The sequence below is a fragment of the Opisthocomus hoazin genome, chromosome 1 (genome assembly GCF_030867145.1).
Source record: "Opisthocomus hoazin isolate bOpiHoa1 chromosome 1, bOpiHoa1.hap1, whole genome shotgun sequence".
Lineage (NCBI taxonomy): Eukaryota > Metazoa > Chordata > Aves > Opisthocomiformes > Opisthocomidae > Opisthocomus > Opisthocomus hoazin.
In genome coordinates, this window is record NC_134414.1 from 10,410,448 (window position 1) to 10,425,691 (window position 15,244).

Consider the following 15,244-nt stretch of genomic DNA (forward strand, 5'->3'; position numbering starts at 1 on the left):
ACCATTAACATAGAAACCTTGAAGCAAAGTGATGGTTTTAAATCTTTGGTATTTCATTTTTCACTTGTTCCATCTCCCGTCCATTTCACTGGAAGCAGAGTTCTGCAAACCCTGAATGACTAATCTTTTCATCTGTCTTCCTATTCTTACAAGAAAGGCGTTATTTATGACTGAACTGTATTTGTATTTTAAACGGCCCTGTCATCACATTTTATGACTACTGTGTGTGTATATATTCAGATAGAGGTAGGAGAGAAATAGAATCTACAGCTAACATCTATCTTCACCGCAGGTGTGTGAGGGGGAGGTTGACACCCCACGTGCGCGCCGTGAGAAGTTATCCCTTAACAAGAGAAGATTAATGCCCTGTCTAGAGCTAAGCTGCACTTCTTCCCATGTGCTACTTAAGTAAAACAGCAAAGTTAAAACTGGAAGAGGAGGCTGACCATCAGAAATACTGGTGATACTCAGTGCATACTGTTGGCAAGGTGTTTGAAACCACCATCTGTTTCAGTACTAAGCATCAATTGCCGTTTCTTGCAATGTTGGGGAGCCATCTCATAAAAAGAACAGGATTCAACGCCATAGTTGCTTTATGCTTACACCCATGCGTGCACTTATGGTAAGACCAATTCCTCTCTTAGAGGCACAAGAAGTCAATTTAATGTATAGCATAGATGAGGTTTGGGTTACTGAAATCCACCCACTCATTCGCAGCAAGCAGCCCCTTGTAAAATTTGCTCTTAACTGATTATCTCCTGTCTGCAATAATATTGCTGCTCAATTGCATGCATCTCTCTGCCTTTGTAACGTAGCACTTCAGTGAGCAAGCTAAAGTACACATTACTCCTGTGAGCAGACAGCAGCTGGGAGCTCCAATTCTTCTTATAAGCAGCTTGGCTTGTAGCACTTCTGTACAATGCAGGCTTCGTTATGGTTACAGTAAAATATTAATAATCATAAAATCCCTGGGTACCAGTACAGACCTAATAAACCTGCTACTGACAATATATGGCAGACTACTGCGTGATGGAGCTGTAAGAAAATAGCTTGTAGTCTGGTCATTGTAGGGTTTGGATAGATCTGAAAATGTGTGCAAATAGTTAAAATGCCTTTCTGATTAGAATCAGAATTAGGTATTTCGTGAGATTTATTCTTCCTGATCTAACATTTTCAGTGGGTGGAGAAAATTACCTCCCTATTGCTTTGTCATTATTCCTTAAACGAACAATGTATTCTATTTTTTTTTTACTTTAAGTGGGATGAATTGTGGCTTTTTATTGCTCCCTATTTTTCTTGAATAAATAGTTCAGTAAAGCTGCTAATGTTGATGATAGAAGTCATAAAAAAGAGGTTTTGTTGTTTAATGAATGTTTCCTTCGATTTTCTCAGCAACTGAATATACATAAGACTATATAAATAGTTGCTTGAGAGAATGTACCCTTTTTTGGTTGTAGTGCAATGATTTCAAATTATGCTTATTCTGTTCATAAAAGGATGGGAGCAGAGTGGGAGAGGTGTTCTACTATTTACGCGTGTAATATGTAAGATTATTTTTTTCCTGTTCTTTTTACTTAACAGTTATCATGTTGGTTAAGCCATGTAATGATGTTGCTTCTCCTTTTCTGCACTTTTTTTCCCAGTCCATGTTTCACTTCAGTGACATTCCAGCTAGAAACAAGATCTTCGATTTCTTCCTAAATTTTTCAGGCCATCTTTCTTCCTTCTCCTGTTTTCCTTCCATTACAAGGCACTCAGTCATCCCACAAATGTGGGGAGTGGTACGAGTCTGCTACATGGCATAGTAAAGGTTTTGGCACCTTGGAGAACCCATCTTACCATCAGCCTGGAGTTCAGAGAGTTGGAGTGATGCTATGGACAGACAGCTATTCTATATCAATCACACTCCGGATCAGACATGATTTTGCTCTGTCTCATAGTCTTATAACTTTTTGACCACCAGGGTTAACTACTGGCTGAATTGGAAGAAATTAGAAATTATTCCTTTCCCAGAAACCTTACCAGTTGCCAAGCATTTTGTCAGAAGGTTTTAGATGTCAAGTAAAAAGCAAACATATAATTTGGAGTTTCCTTGACAAAAAAGTCACTATCTAAGAATTTCAATTTAGTTAACCAATTCACTATTTTAAAGTGAGTTGAAGGAATTCTTTGAACTCTCTATAATTTTCTTGGAATTGAGCAGTATATGCCTTCAGGCTCAATGCTTGGGCAATGCCATCGAGCTGCAGTAACTAGGATGTTACAAGTGTAAGCTGGAATTGGGAGGGGAATATTTTCCCTCTTGAATTCAAACACCCTGGAGAAAATAGTTTCTGCCATTCTCTGAAAATCCTGGGGCAGAAAAAGTGTTTCCTTGGCCCCAAGCGCCCTATACTAGATTGCTATGGCTGTATTTCCTTTGCTGTGCATCTATTAATTTTGATTTACTCTTTACCACAGAATAGCAGAGCAGAAATTACTCTTGCATGTGTGCGTGACAAATGCAATCCTGCACACAGGACAGCAGTGCTTCTCCCATATGTTGGTATCTCCACAATTGTAGGTGGGAGGGCAAGGGGCAGGATTTATCCTGTAATGCAAATCAAATAGAATACACAGCTATAAACCCTGTAAGTTTACAGCTTTGATACTGCCTCTGGTGGGGAGGAACATCTGGTTAGTTGTATGTCTGGAGCCAAAAGGATATGTTTTGGCTTATTATTTAGAGATTATAACTAGAGAGATGTGCAAGGGTTAAAGCTGAAGTATATGACGAAAGGAAAACAGTACATTGTTCTTTCACTGCAAAAACAGGCATTCGTAAGCACTTCTCAACTCTTAATGTAAAATAACTTCCAATTAAAGGAAGAGGAAAAAGCAAGCTTATGTAGGGCAGAAGTTAAAAATTAATTGAAAAAAAAAAAGTCAGTTTTCTGTTGAAACCTTTATCAAAGAAAAGCAGAAGTCCTTGAATGAGTCTTAAATCCTTTAGCAAAGCACGTATGACATCAGCAAGTGAACTGAACAGCTATGATGTCTTTCTGTCGCAAACTGAAACTAGGTAACAAAAATATCTCTGAGTAGATCCCAAACCACTAGAACAAAGTAAAATCCGTTTTCATATCGTAATTGCACCAAAACACGTAAAACACCTGTTCCTTCACCTTAATGGTTAATACACATTTCTATTTTTGGCTCTTAGGTACCCCTTTCCTTTCCTGCAGTGCTGCCTATTTCGTATTTGAACTGCTGCTGCTTCTGTTGCATGCTGGCAGATAGAAGAGAACCAAGGAGTTAAATTTCAGAACAGGAGAAGAGGAGGTGAGCTGTCTGCTGACACATATGTAGTTTGTGGTGACAGTGCTAAAGAACTGCAGACAGGCACTTAGCAGACTGGATGTGAGCTGGATGCAAAGATGCCTCACCCTGGACTTCCTGCTGGCAGTATGTAAATACACCTGCAGACTGGCCACACTGGGTGGGTTTTATTTTTTTTTTTTTCAGAAGGCAGCATGAGAGGACCTGACAAAGCAACAGCATAGCTGAGAGACCTTAACCAGCATTAGATTTGTATCTCAGTTGTGGGGGAAGTTTTTTTGGTGGTTTTTGTGTGCTGCATATTCAGACTGAAACCTTCATCACTACAATGTTTGCCTCTATCTGGTATGCCAAGAAGCTGGGACGCAGGTTTGTGCATAACGCCAGGAAAGCAAAAACAGAGAAGGTATGTTCCTAGTGGGAATATAAAACCTTATGTCTCATACAAGCTTCCTGCTGGCATTCTGTTTTGTGTCTGGTTAGCTTTTTTTAATACCCTGAGAAACGACCTATTACTATTCATGATTTCATGCAAGAATCCTTTAATACTTTGCATGTTAGTTATTAAATACTGGGGAGAAGATCCTTTCAAAAGTCTTTATGCCATCTTTTATTTATTTTTTTGCATTGTAAACAGCTGTACATCTGGTATGTTGTGTGTAAAGGGAGCACTCCAGTGAACTTGTTGCTGTGCTGCATTATTTTTACTAGTACAGTATTAGACTCTTAAACAAGCATGCATTGTTTGCTGCTTGTATATTTTTTCCTAATGTGGGACCAATAAGAATGTAATAAGATGTCAAGCTTTGATAATGTTTGGGAATTTTGTTTCATGATACTTGTTGAAACTGTGCTGCAGCATGGATCCCTGGTACTTAAAAAGATATAAGTATGTGAATATGATCAGTACCATTTTTCAGCATTTTCCTTCTCATAAAATTTAACTGTGTTTAACCAGCTGTTTTCTGGAAGTCCTTGCAGGTAAGAATCTTCTGCCTACTTTCTCCATGTGCAAAACTTACATTGTTTTAGAATTTGCAGTAATGATAATTGGGGGATATCAAGGCAATTGCCTTTTGTTCTAAATATGGAAAGCATTTAGTTAGACCTGCATTCTAGTTTTGTCTAAATTAACATACAAATCATTTTCAAAATGAGATTAATTCCTCTTTCATAAACTAAGCATTAGGCTGGGGGAAACAACTTCAATGAAATGTTATAAAGTTACCTTATTATTCTGGTAATGATGGCTTCCTCTTTTGCTTGCTGTCTTTGATGTAGTCAAAGAATTCATAAATGGGTTGCTTTATTATTTCTTTGACATATCTCACACTGTGTAATATAGCTACCAATCCACTAAGTAATCATCCTTTGCCTGAATTCCTCTAACTGGAAAATCTCTTCACCTAGAGAAAATTATTAGCAAAAATACGTCATATTTATGATCGGGGAGGGGAGAAGGGGCAGAGATTTGCTTTTTCTGCAAAATATTCCCAGTGGTTAAAAAAGGTGCTGTGTGGTAATTTTGAAATTTAAACATGCAAGCCATAGGGAAGTCATCCAAATAATAATGATTTATATATTTCACATTGTATGCATAAGGGAAAACAGAAAATTGGATAGATATATACGGGACTGTGAAACTTTCTTTGTCGTTAACCATATTTCAACAAAGAGAGCGTCATATAAACTCTCCTGCTGTTTGTGTGTTGCTATGGGAGGAAAAAAAGTTGCAAACTGGATCTTCGTTGGTCCTGAGGGGCTCCCTCCAGAGGAACGTTTGCTTTCAGGCTTCCTCCAAGATGACAGAGGCCGGATGAGTGGACACATTCTGCTCCTGACACAGCGGGGCTCACACAGCAGCTTTAAAAACAGAGTTAGTATGGGTTGTTTAAAGTGTGTGTATATATAGATTATTCCAATAACCTTCAAAAATTTCATAGAACAGTACCAGAATATTCACTAAGAAAATATATTCTTCTCTATAGAGTCTTGTAACATACACTAAAAGAATGATTTAAAAATTTTGTTTCTTTTTGCCGTAAGGTATTTGAAATATTTCTGTATAAATCCATTCTAATGCTACTTATTCAGCTCTATAGGACTTTCAAAATAATCAAGACAGCTCAGCCATGCTATTCAACCTTTTAAGCCATAACTTACAATTTATAGAGAAAAGATTTTTTTGAACGTTACTTAAGCAAGCTGTTGGCATATTTGCAAGGGAATTTAATTTTTCCCAGAAGACAAAAAGTATGCAAGAAAGCATCTTGTAAAATGCTTAATTGTTGCCTTACATCAAAACCAAAATTTGTTTCTTGGAGGTTTATTCTACAGTCAGAGCTTGCTTTTATCTCCCCCCCCCCCCCATCAATGGTGTACTTCAGCAAAGGCAGAAAATCCCATTCCTAGCAGGATGTTATTTCAATAAGTGCTATTGATGATTGGAAGGTGATCAACACTGACATCTTCCGTACAATACCTTGGTAACAGGACAACACTGATACAAAAATAGGTCTATCAAAAAGTAAATGAAAAATAACATTTAACTGCATGGCTTATTTTATTTTTGTCTTGTTTTGTATAATGGTTGAATAATCAAATTATTATGCAGCCTTACCATAGGTTGTTTTTTTTTTTGGAAGAATAGTTAGCTTTTTCTTTATGTGCATGACTTCAATTAAACATTGTTTTCTTAATGTGGTTTTGAAGGTAATAACATATAGCAATAATCTCTAATAGTTTATGTATGCAAAAAGAGATTCTTGCAGTCAAAATCTGGATAGCAGGGATCAGAAAAGTATGGTTCCATAACTGATTTTCTGTGATGTTTATCTACTTTGGACAAGCACAAGTCAAAAATTTTTTTTAAGGAGTATTTCTAAGAAAGAGAGATTTTGTATGAGCCCACTTGTTCTCTTAGGACCAGGGAGAAAATTGGGTGGACAGAAGAGAGTCATAGCATCAACTCAACTCAGGTGTGCACACACACACATATGCACACCCTGACAGTGTAGTTCTTTAAACGTCAGAACTTTGGCCAGAATTGTGCAGAAAAAGGAGCTGAACTTCAGTCTCCCGGGTGACTATTTAGGGAAGCAGAATTCCAAGGTGCAAAACGGAGCATGCAGTGCCAGGGATTAGACACAAAGGCGAGGGAAAGGGTGATGATTGAGGCAGTCCTTTGTGGGAAGGGCTAAGAAGGTGTTAATGTGACATTGTGGTGCTCCTCTGTATGTGTTCCGTACCTGCATGAAGGTGTCGGGTTGTGGCAACATAGGTAGGCTTGGCCCCAGTGTCTCAAGACCTCCCCATCTTTCCCAAAGATGGAGTTCTCATTCCCATACCTCCCATCTCCCTGTACCTTCCAGCTCCTCATCTCTCCATACCTGAGCACAGCAGTCCCTGCTCTGGGAGACTGGCATACAAATTGCCTCAAAATTAGTGGGACATGCTTCTTCTTGATACTGTGAGTCCTGCAGAATTGCAACCCAAGGACTAGGGGCTCTCAGGAGCTAAAACTTGCCCTGTGCTGGAGAATCTATTCTGGGGCTTGATTAAGGCAAAGGGAAAGTGTAAAGGTTACTAGTAAGTGGTAAAGGGTTGGGAGACAAAAGGGAGGAGGTAGACCTGTTCTCACTAAGACTTGTAGCTCCTGGGCTGGTTTTCTTATCTCCCTAACCAGCACCTGCTGCTGAGTGCAAGCACTGCTGCTCCTGGCCTACGTTTCCAGTCCTGGCTTCCCCTCCAGCCTGGCGTTTCCCTGGAGGCTGTGGTAAGATGAGCCAGACCCTGTGCTAGGACTCTGTCTCTTTGGCTCCCACACATAACTTAAGGACTTCCTGGTAGATATTGGGCTTCTAAAACCCAGACAAGAACTTTTACTGTTAAAATTTCATCTAAAGAGTAGCGAAAATATCTGGAAATAAACAGATGAATGGCAGACTTAGGTGTCCTATCTGGGATAATAATGGTTCTTTCAAGTTAAGTAGCATGCACTAGTATTTTTTTCCAAACGGTCCTTGCTAAAACTTTTTATCTCTGTAAGTAAAATGGGATAACGCTTATTAATTTCTCTGAATGTTCTCATTTTTCCATTGAAAACTCGAGCATGCCAAGGTTCCTTATATTTTATTGTTTTTATTAGGCTGGATCATAAAATCTTTCTGGCATTAACTGCAGTTGTTATCTACAAATAGAAATTCTGTCTCAATCTGGTTGTCTTGCCTTGATTGTTAGTGTTACTCTTGCCCTCAAGTAGTGAGATGTTTAGTGAGTGAATGTACAGGGAATGTGGCCACAAATATTGCCTGAAAACCACTAAAGTCATTTCAAGGCAGCTTTGCTCTTACCTGCCTTATTAAAGTTATTAAAATGCTTTGAGTTTGTCACATGAAAGGATTATTGTTATGAGAGTACATGTGATCATTTGAACATCAGAACTAGAATAACTTAAGGCAAAGATTGATGTGTTGAATTTTTCTCATTAAACTACAATCAAGCCGAAATCAAGAGACGTTAACTGCATGTGGTTATGCTATAAAAATAAGTACTCTAAATGATTGGAAGAGGTACAGAAAAGTAACTGAGCAATTAATCATGTTGATCTGAGATGGTGAGCTTAAAGCAGTGTAAAAAACTTCTGATAATATTTCACTATATTGGTAGAATTTCGGTTTCACAGTTGAATATCAAAAGTGAGGAAAAACTTGCCAAAGTCGCACTATCATTTAATTTCAATGGGGAAGTCGAATACTGTTTTTTCTTCTTGTTCAGAAGCGGAACAGATCTCAACCATTAGACCCAAATTTTATATACTCTTAGAATTAGTCATGTTGTTGAGGCTTTATGTCTGAAAGCAACAATCACTTATGTATTATTTTTGGAAGCAAAACAATGGTACCCATGTAAAGTGTTTAAATGAGTTGACTTTCACCGTTGTTTTCCAGAGTAATATAGTTAGAATTCTCTTTGTACCTTTTAGATATCAAAGTGCTCTTACGGTGTTATCAGTTCTAAGAATCATTTCTAAGAACTGATATCCTGTATTTGAAAATATGAAAGTTGTACCCTAGAAGGTTTAGTTTATTGTTGCAGTTTAACTCATTTATTAATTTCATAATCCAAGACAGAAGCAATTTAACTTTTATAAATAGGTGTATATATAATGACACAAATAACCTGTGGTTTCTGGACTACCAATTATAAATTAAAATAAAGATTACCCATAAGCGACATTCACAAAGTGAACAGTATCATCTTGATTTGTAATGAAACTTTCTGAAGACTAGAGAAGTAGAACATAGTCCACCACATGGTTTTTCATTCTATGTGCTTGCGATTAGAGTAATTTTGGGTAAATTGCGTATCCTTGGTAGACTGGCAGCCTTACAATGAAATATTTGCAAAAAGACAGGAAAATACACCTTAAGAGGTTAACAAAACTGGGATGTGTAACAAAAAAAAGTCTGTAAATGCAAGCCTACTTATTAATTTTTCTCACATTGTCCTGGCAATAGTGATGATTAACTCTTCATGTCAAGAAAACATTTCATATCCAGATCATTCTCATGTCTGTATTTTAATGTGGCTACTTGTAGAGTAGGCTATTCTAGGATATGTATTCTTGCTTCATTTTTATTTTGTTTACAAGTAGCTGTCCAGCAATATAATTTGAAAGAGATAAGTTCACTTGAAACAGTAATTACCCACAACATTGAATAGAAACTATGTGATTAAGAAATGGTAAAATATAATACCAGATAAACACATTTTTCCTTACTCCATTTTTAGATAGATATATTTAACTCCAAACAAGATAAATTCTCTCTTTACTTCAATATTTTCATGTATACCTTAGATTTCTTAATAAGTGCTCTCTTTCAAACCAGAGCTTTACCTAATTATTTCCAGTCCATTGGGGTTGCAAAGAAGTGATAAAACTTGCAGGTCTAGTTATTGCCTTGGCTAAAGGTGAAATGACTGCTCCACCAAGGGATGTCTCCTGTAGCTGCCAGATGCTGTAACAGGGGGTGGATAGTTTTATTAGTATTTGGGCAAAGGAAGGCCCACCTTGACTAGATTCAGTGGGATAACAAAAGTGCGTCACTTATTTGTAGAACTACCTGTTCGAACAGATACCCGAGCTCTCTCAGACCCCTGGAGGAATCTATTGAAATGGACTTTATAAGTGCTCTATTTTACATTTTATGGAGAGATCTTATCTTTTCACACATAACAGTGTAGAGAAAAACATGCATGTATTCCTGTATTCAGAGCTTGTTGTGCCTTTTGCTTTAGCACAGCTGGAATTCTAAGACATTTTCTTCTATTGTGATTTAATCCAGAAACATATAGCTACTCAACTCTTTCCCCCCCTCCCTCTTTTCTATTTGCAGTTGGTTATAATCCCATATGTGCCATGATTAATATATAACAGTAAGGATAAGCTGCTTAAGTAGAGATTTATTATGCTTATAACTCACTTCCCCCTCACAATCACCATAATAATAATGATAAATAAATTCAACTAATCTTGAAAAAATGCAAGAGTGAGGTTTTAAAACAAGATACCAATCAACAGTAAACTACCAAAGTTAATCCTTTCCAATCCTTTATATCCTTTATTTCAAAGTAATCTTTTTCTTTTTTTCATCTGTGGGGGATTTTGCTCTTGTTTAGCTCTCCCATTCCTTCTGCACAGGCCCTGCCCCTACCTGTCGCAATTAATGAACAATAAGGCAGACTCCTGCTTTAAATTAGCTTTTGTTTATTGAAGAAATCTCTGTTAATCAGATATAGGTGAACTCTTTGTAAAGAACAGAATATCTTCTCTCTTTCTCTCCAACTTAATCCAAGAGGAATCTAAATTAATCTTAGCTAGCTGCCGTATATTGATGATGCCTCTCCTTCTTCCCCCAGGCATCGTCATTCTGGCACACGCTGCTGTGTGTATTTGTCTGTCACCTACAACAAGGTCTGTAATTCATAATCCATAGGTGTCCGCAGCATGTCACTTCAAACAGTTTTTCCTTTGCTGATTTAGCCAGTGTTGTGATCATCTTAGAAGCAGGTTAAGTCACTTTTCCAGTTGAATTTCATCTTATTTACCAAAAACAAAACCGAGATGGACAGGAAGACATTCAGAAAACAGCTGCCGCACCAATGGTTGCATTAATTGCTACTCTGACTGCGCATGCTGTGACTCAAATGGAATCAGCTCGGACCTGCTTCTAACAAATAAGTGGGTTTATTATCATTGGCTAGAAGCTACCCTGTTTTTCAAAGAAAAAAAATCCATCATTTCTTTTTCCCATTTTCATTCAACAAGTAATTTATCATTTCCCACTTTGTTTTGTTTTCTTGTTTTTTAAAGAGAAAAAGTAGTATATCTACTGTATTTGTAAATTTAGTTGGATTTTCCACACTTGGTCTTAAATCCCAGTGTGTAGCGTTGTGAATATAATATTTAATTCATAAGATGCTCATTATTTTATTGAATTGTTTATTTCTTTGCATTTTTGTGCAGTGTTCAGGTATATTATGAAAATGGCTCTTGTGATGTGCAAGTGTGACTTTTTTTTTGGCGCTACTTGCCTCTCTGTCTTGCATATGCAATTCAAAACAGCGCATAATAAAGTAGTTGTTTGATTTGCATTCCAAAATGCATTTGGCATCATTCGCTATGTTTGCAAATAAAGATCAGTTTGAAGCACTGACAAGACACAATCTGTCCTTTGGCATTAAAGTCTCTGGAGAAAACGGAGATGAGAATTCTCTCACTAGCTCTTAAGGTAGATAATCAAACTATACTTTATATGTTTTCAGTCTACTATATGGGCCGTTACAGCTGGTATGTATGTAACTTGTTCCCTCTGGAAGGCACCCTGCCAAAGACGTGTGTGTGCAAACAGCTTTACTAAAACTTAGAATTATTGCCGTGTAATGTGATGCTCAAGACAGATTCTTTTAAAGGAGGCACACTTTTTTTCATGATGCAAAAAAATTTCGCTGCCATACACTACTTAAAATACTGATGCATGTCAGGGAAAGCTTGGTTACGGCTTTAATATATGTTAACAGCTTCAGATGAGCAGTTTGAAAGAAGCAGCGGATTAGCTAGTGCATGCAGTAGGAGAGCATTCACCACTAGGAAGGAGGCCCAAATGTCATGTGAAACTTTCACAAACTGTTCTGAAGACTGAAGCTCTCTTTTTCACAGCACCTTACGTATAACTGAGAAAACAGCAAAACAAGGTTCCCCACGTTTTCCACCCCCCCCCCTAAATTGCAAGTCTGCTGGGAAATGGAAGCCTTTAGGTAAAAAGAAATACGTGAAGCTACGTAGCTGCACAACTCCTAGCTCTTCTGAGACGACCAGTGACGATACCAGTGCTATGCTGAGTGACTCATTAGGTACAGCTCTCCTATTAGTTAATCAATTAATTAATCTTAGCAAGCATTAACTAGTCTCTGAGACTATCACATGCCTTTCGTGCACTCAGCAGTGCAATAGCTTTGTCATTATCAAACTGGAATTGGATTTGAACAGCAAACTTTGCATGAAAAGTTCGTATTTCAGTTCTAGACTAAGAGTCTTCCTCAATCTACTTTTCTGTCTTTCATTAAGTTTTTTCTATGTATCCATGCAGTGATGTTTAAACTGAGTGTGGATTGATTAATACCAGTGATGTCACTCATCGCACTTTTAAAGAGTTTACCTTAGATGTTACTTTGAGAAGCAAGGTCATGTCATTAGATAACGCACTAGATGCTGAAATGTAAGAAGAGGCCTGCTACCACATGTATACTTTTTATGATATTCAGAGCCTTGAATAGTTATAGAATGCAATTTTATAAATCTATGAAGTATTCTTTAGCCTTGAGACGTAAGAAAGATGTAGAAAAATGGTTTTTACTCAATTTCTAAATATGATACGCTTTTCCAGTTAGCTGATGAGTTATATATGCAGAGTTGCGGTTTTCTTAGCTGACAACATTTGTAAAGATTTTAGGTGAATTATTTTTGACAACGCAGCAAAAGGTCAGGATATTCTATATTATTAAATAAAACAGATTGACAGTTAAGAAGTATCAATTTGCTGTTTTGAAATAGATGTTCAAGGTGAAGTGAAAGCGATCCTGTTGCTACCCTGTTTTCAGGACTATGCTGATAGCCTGATCATTGTTTGGTTTTGTGCAGTATTCTATTGAATGAGCCTTCTTCTTGAAATGGGACACGCTGTTGTTGTTCTTAACTTCCTCTGGCCTATCTTGCTTTGCTCCTTCCGTTCTTCACGTTCATTGTTGTTCTGAAAGGTAAAAATGTCCCTGCCTTCCTCTTCTGACATCCGTGTTATTGGAGTCAGTGAGACAACAGGAAAGAATAGTTTATAAAAAGAAAAAACAAAAAAGAACTCCTCATCGTTCATCTTGCTATACATTTAACAACTTCTGAAACACTCAGCTACATTTATTGACCCAAGAATATGTATTTTGAAAGCTCACCTTAGATAGATCTGCTGCATATCACCACTTGCAGTTCGGGTTCAGCCCTGGGAAGGATAGCTCTGTGCTGGGATGGCTTTACAAACGGTCTGTGTGCAATTTCCTAAAGTGCTCATGAGCCAAAATTTTTAATATAAATCCAGATGTATAAATGCTAATGTATTTTAAAAAAGTACCTGGGAGGTTTTGAAAACTGAATCTGAAACAAAGGATTACATAGATGTGCACAAGAAAGCTAAAATACCATTACTCTAATTAGAGAAGTTACTGATAGCAAGGAAGGCATTGAATCAAGACTATTACATTGCAAATGCAAAAAAATAACCTGCTGTAAAGCATATAAAGCTTTTTTCCTCCAAATTCTATTTAACTGGTATATGAAGTGCATTCTGTTTTTAATTAATTTAAAATGCCATTTTAAAAGTATTTCTGTTGAAAATATTGTGGGGAACAGACCTATCGGTAATAGCGAACGGGATAGCTAAGTACATGATTTTTCACTTAACTGATAAGGGCAAACCCCACAAAAGGGACCATGTTTCCTGCCACTTGTTTTGAAAATTTACTTTTACTGCCCACAATGCAGTGAAGACTTTTATCATTTAAAAGATTGTTTAATTTCAACAGAGCTTCAGCTTTGCTACCATTTGTAATTAAATATTTAGTTGTGTAGTAAATTAAGCATGTCATGATCTCTGCAAAGTGGTTCTCCATTTACTGCTGCATAAATGTTTTACAAGATGCTGTATTGTTTCTAGTAAATTAATAATGAAGATTTAGATTTTAACTGATTAATAATCTAATTTAGTATTTAGGAGGAATCTAATTTAGGACTGGAAACAAAGTTGAGGTAAACATCTTTGGCAGTGATCCCAATTCTCTGGCAAAGTCACCAAGTGATAAGGAAAAAACAAATCAGGGTACAAGAAATTAGGAGGTTGGAACTTCTAGGAGAAGCGTTTCCTGTGAAAACTGAAAATGCTTTCTAAACTGCAGTGTACCTACACTCGACTTCTCCTGTCATATCGAGAATCATCAGTAAAAGTTTTATACAGCAAATTGCCAGGAATTTGTAAGATAAAGAAATATTAACTTGGCATAAGCAAAGAACTACCTAAACTACCTGGCTCAAAGCAAGTTTATGGTGGTATTGTCAAAATACTATAATACACCCTAGGATATTAATTCTATTTCTGGTGCCCATAAACAACAACAACAACAGTGTTAGGAAATGTTCAAATGTAGAATGGTGTAAAGAAGTCGCTGCAAGGTGGAATGGAAAAACCTCAACACAGCAAAATTATGGTTGTGAATAGTTGTGCTGTTACAATTAGATATTGTGAAAATAAGGGAATGAGCAGGCTATCAAAAACTGTGCATTCTAAAAAGGGGTGAAGTGGCTGGGACTGACAAATTTTAACATCACAGTAAGGTCCAGTGTGCAGAGGAAGGAAAATTAACCATCAGAAACAGCTAATAAGAAGAGATGCCTCACATCTTGCTCTTTCTTCTACAACCTGTGGGCCTGAAGGTTGGGCTTGTGCAATTATACAATCTGAGAGCCTCCTGTCTGATGCCTTCTCTAACGCTGTTTGGGGTGAAGAGCTCTGATTTTGCTGTATAGGGTGGTATCTTCAACACTTAAAGCTCTGAATTAAGGTAGTAACTGTAATTAAAGTCAACACTACAGAGCTTCATCTGGTTGCCTCCAGACGGTGAGACAAAATTCTTCACCAAGAAAAACCGGCAGTAACTGTGCAGATTTCACTGCTTGTACCTACCATTTGTAATTTCGTACTTTTCCAGGACATTTTCTGTGGGTAGTCCTCTTGTATCAGCAATCATTTTCTGCTGTTAGGAACGAGGAGTTTAATACAAGAAATGAAATACTTAGATTTATTTTTGAGTATGTATGTTAAACTTTGTGGTTTGTGTTTCAGAGGATTGTCCTGGGTTCATCCAAAAGTCCTTCTTGGCCATTCACAGGATCACAGAATCACAGAATGGTAGCGGTTGGAAGGGACCTCTGTGGGTCATCTAGTCGAACCTTCCTGCCGAAGCAGGGTTACCTACAGTAGGCTGTAGAGCACCTTGTCCAGGTGGACAAGACCTTGTCCAGGCGGACATTTATTCTACTGCAGTCTAATTTAAAGTGAAATTCTGGCTTTATCACAGATTTTCTGGTAAGAATGACTTCAGTAGAAATACCATGGTTTGTCAAGGATCAGAACCTGTCCTGCTGTGTTTCTCTGTACAAATAGGTCATATTTGTTGAGTAGAGAGAAGATTATTTTAATTGACATAATCAACTTTTCTTGTGATTATCTTCGCTTGAAAATGCATTTTGCTCTTTCCCAATTTCAGCCTTTTCTCTCATAGAGCTAAACATGCTGTGTATAATAATGAAGGTAGTTTTGGA

The 15,244-nt window shown here is 37.3% G+C and overlaps 1 protein-coding gene across 21 annotated transcripts in view; it reads left to right on the forward strand.

The window, feature by feature from the left end:
• DLG2 (discs large MAGUK scaffold protein 2) overlaps window positions 1–15,244 on the forward strand; it is a 1,094,951-nt gene that overhangs the window by 544,300 nt on the left and 535,407 nt on the right. Inside the window, exon 1 of one of the 21 annotated variants that reach the window (XM_075416788.1) lies at window positions 3,344–3,724. The exons of 19 other annotated variants lie outside the window; for them this stretch is intronic. In XM_075416788.1, the coding sequence (XP_075272903.1) occupies window positions 3,647–3,724 (78 nt within the window). In that variant the 5' untranslated portion in view covers window positions 3,344–3,646. Of the gene's footprint in view, window positions 1–3,343; window positions 3,725–15,244 lie in introns of those variants that run through there. One more of the 21 variants, XM_075416806.1, reaches the window with a different exon arrangement.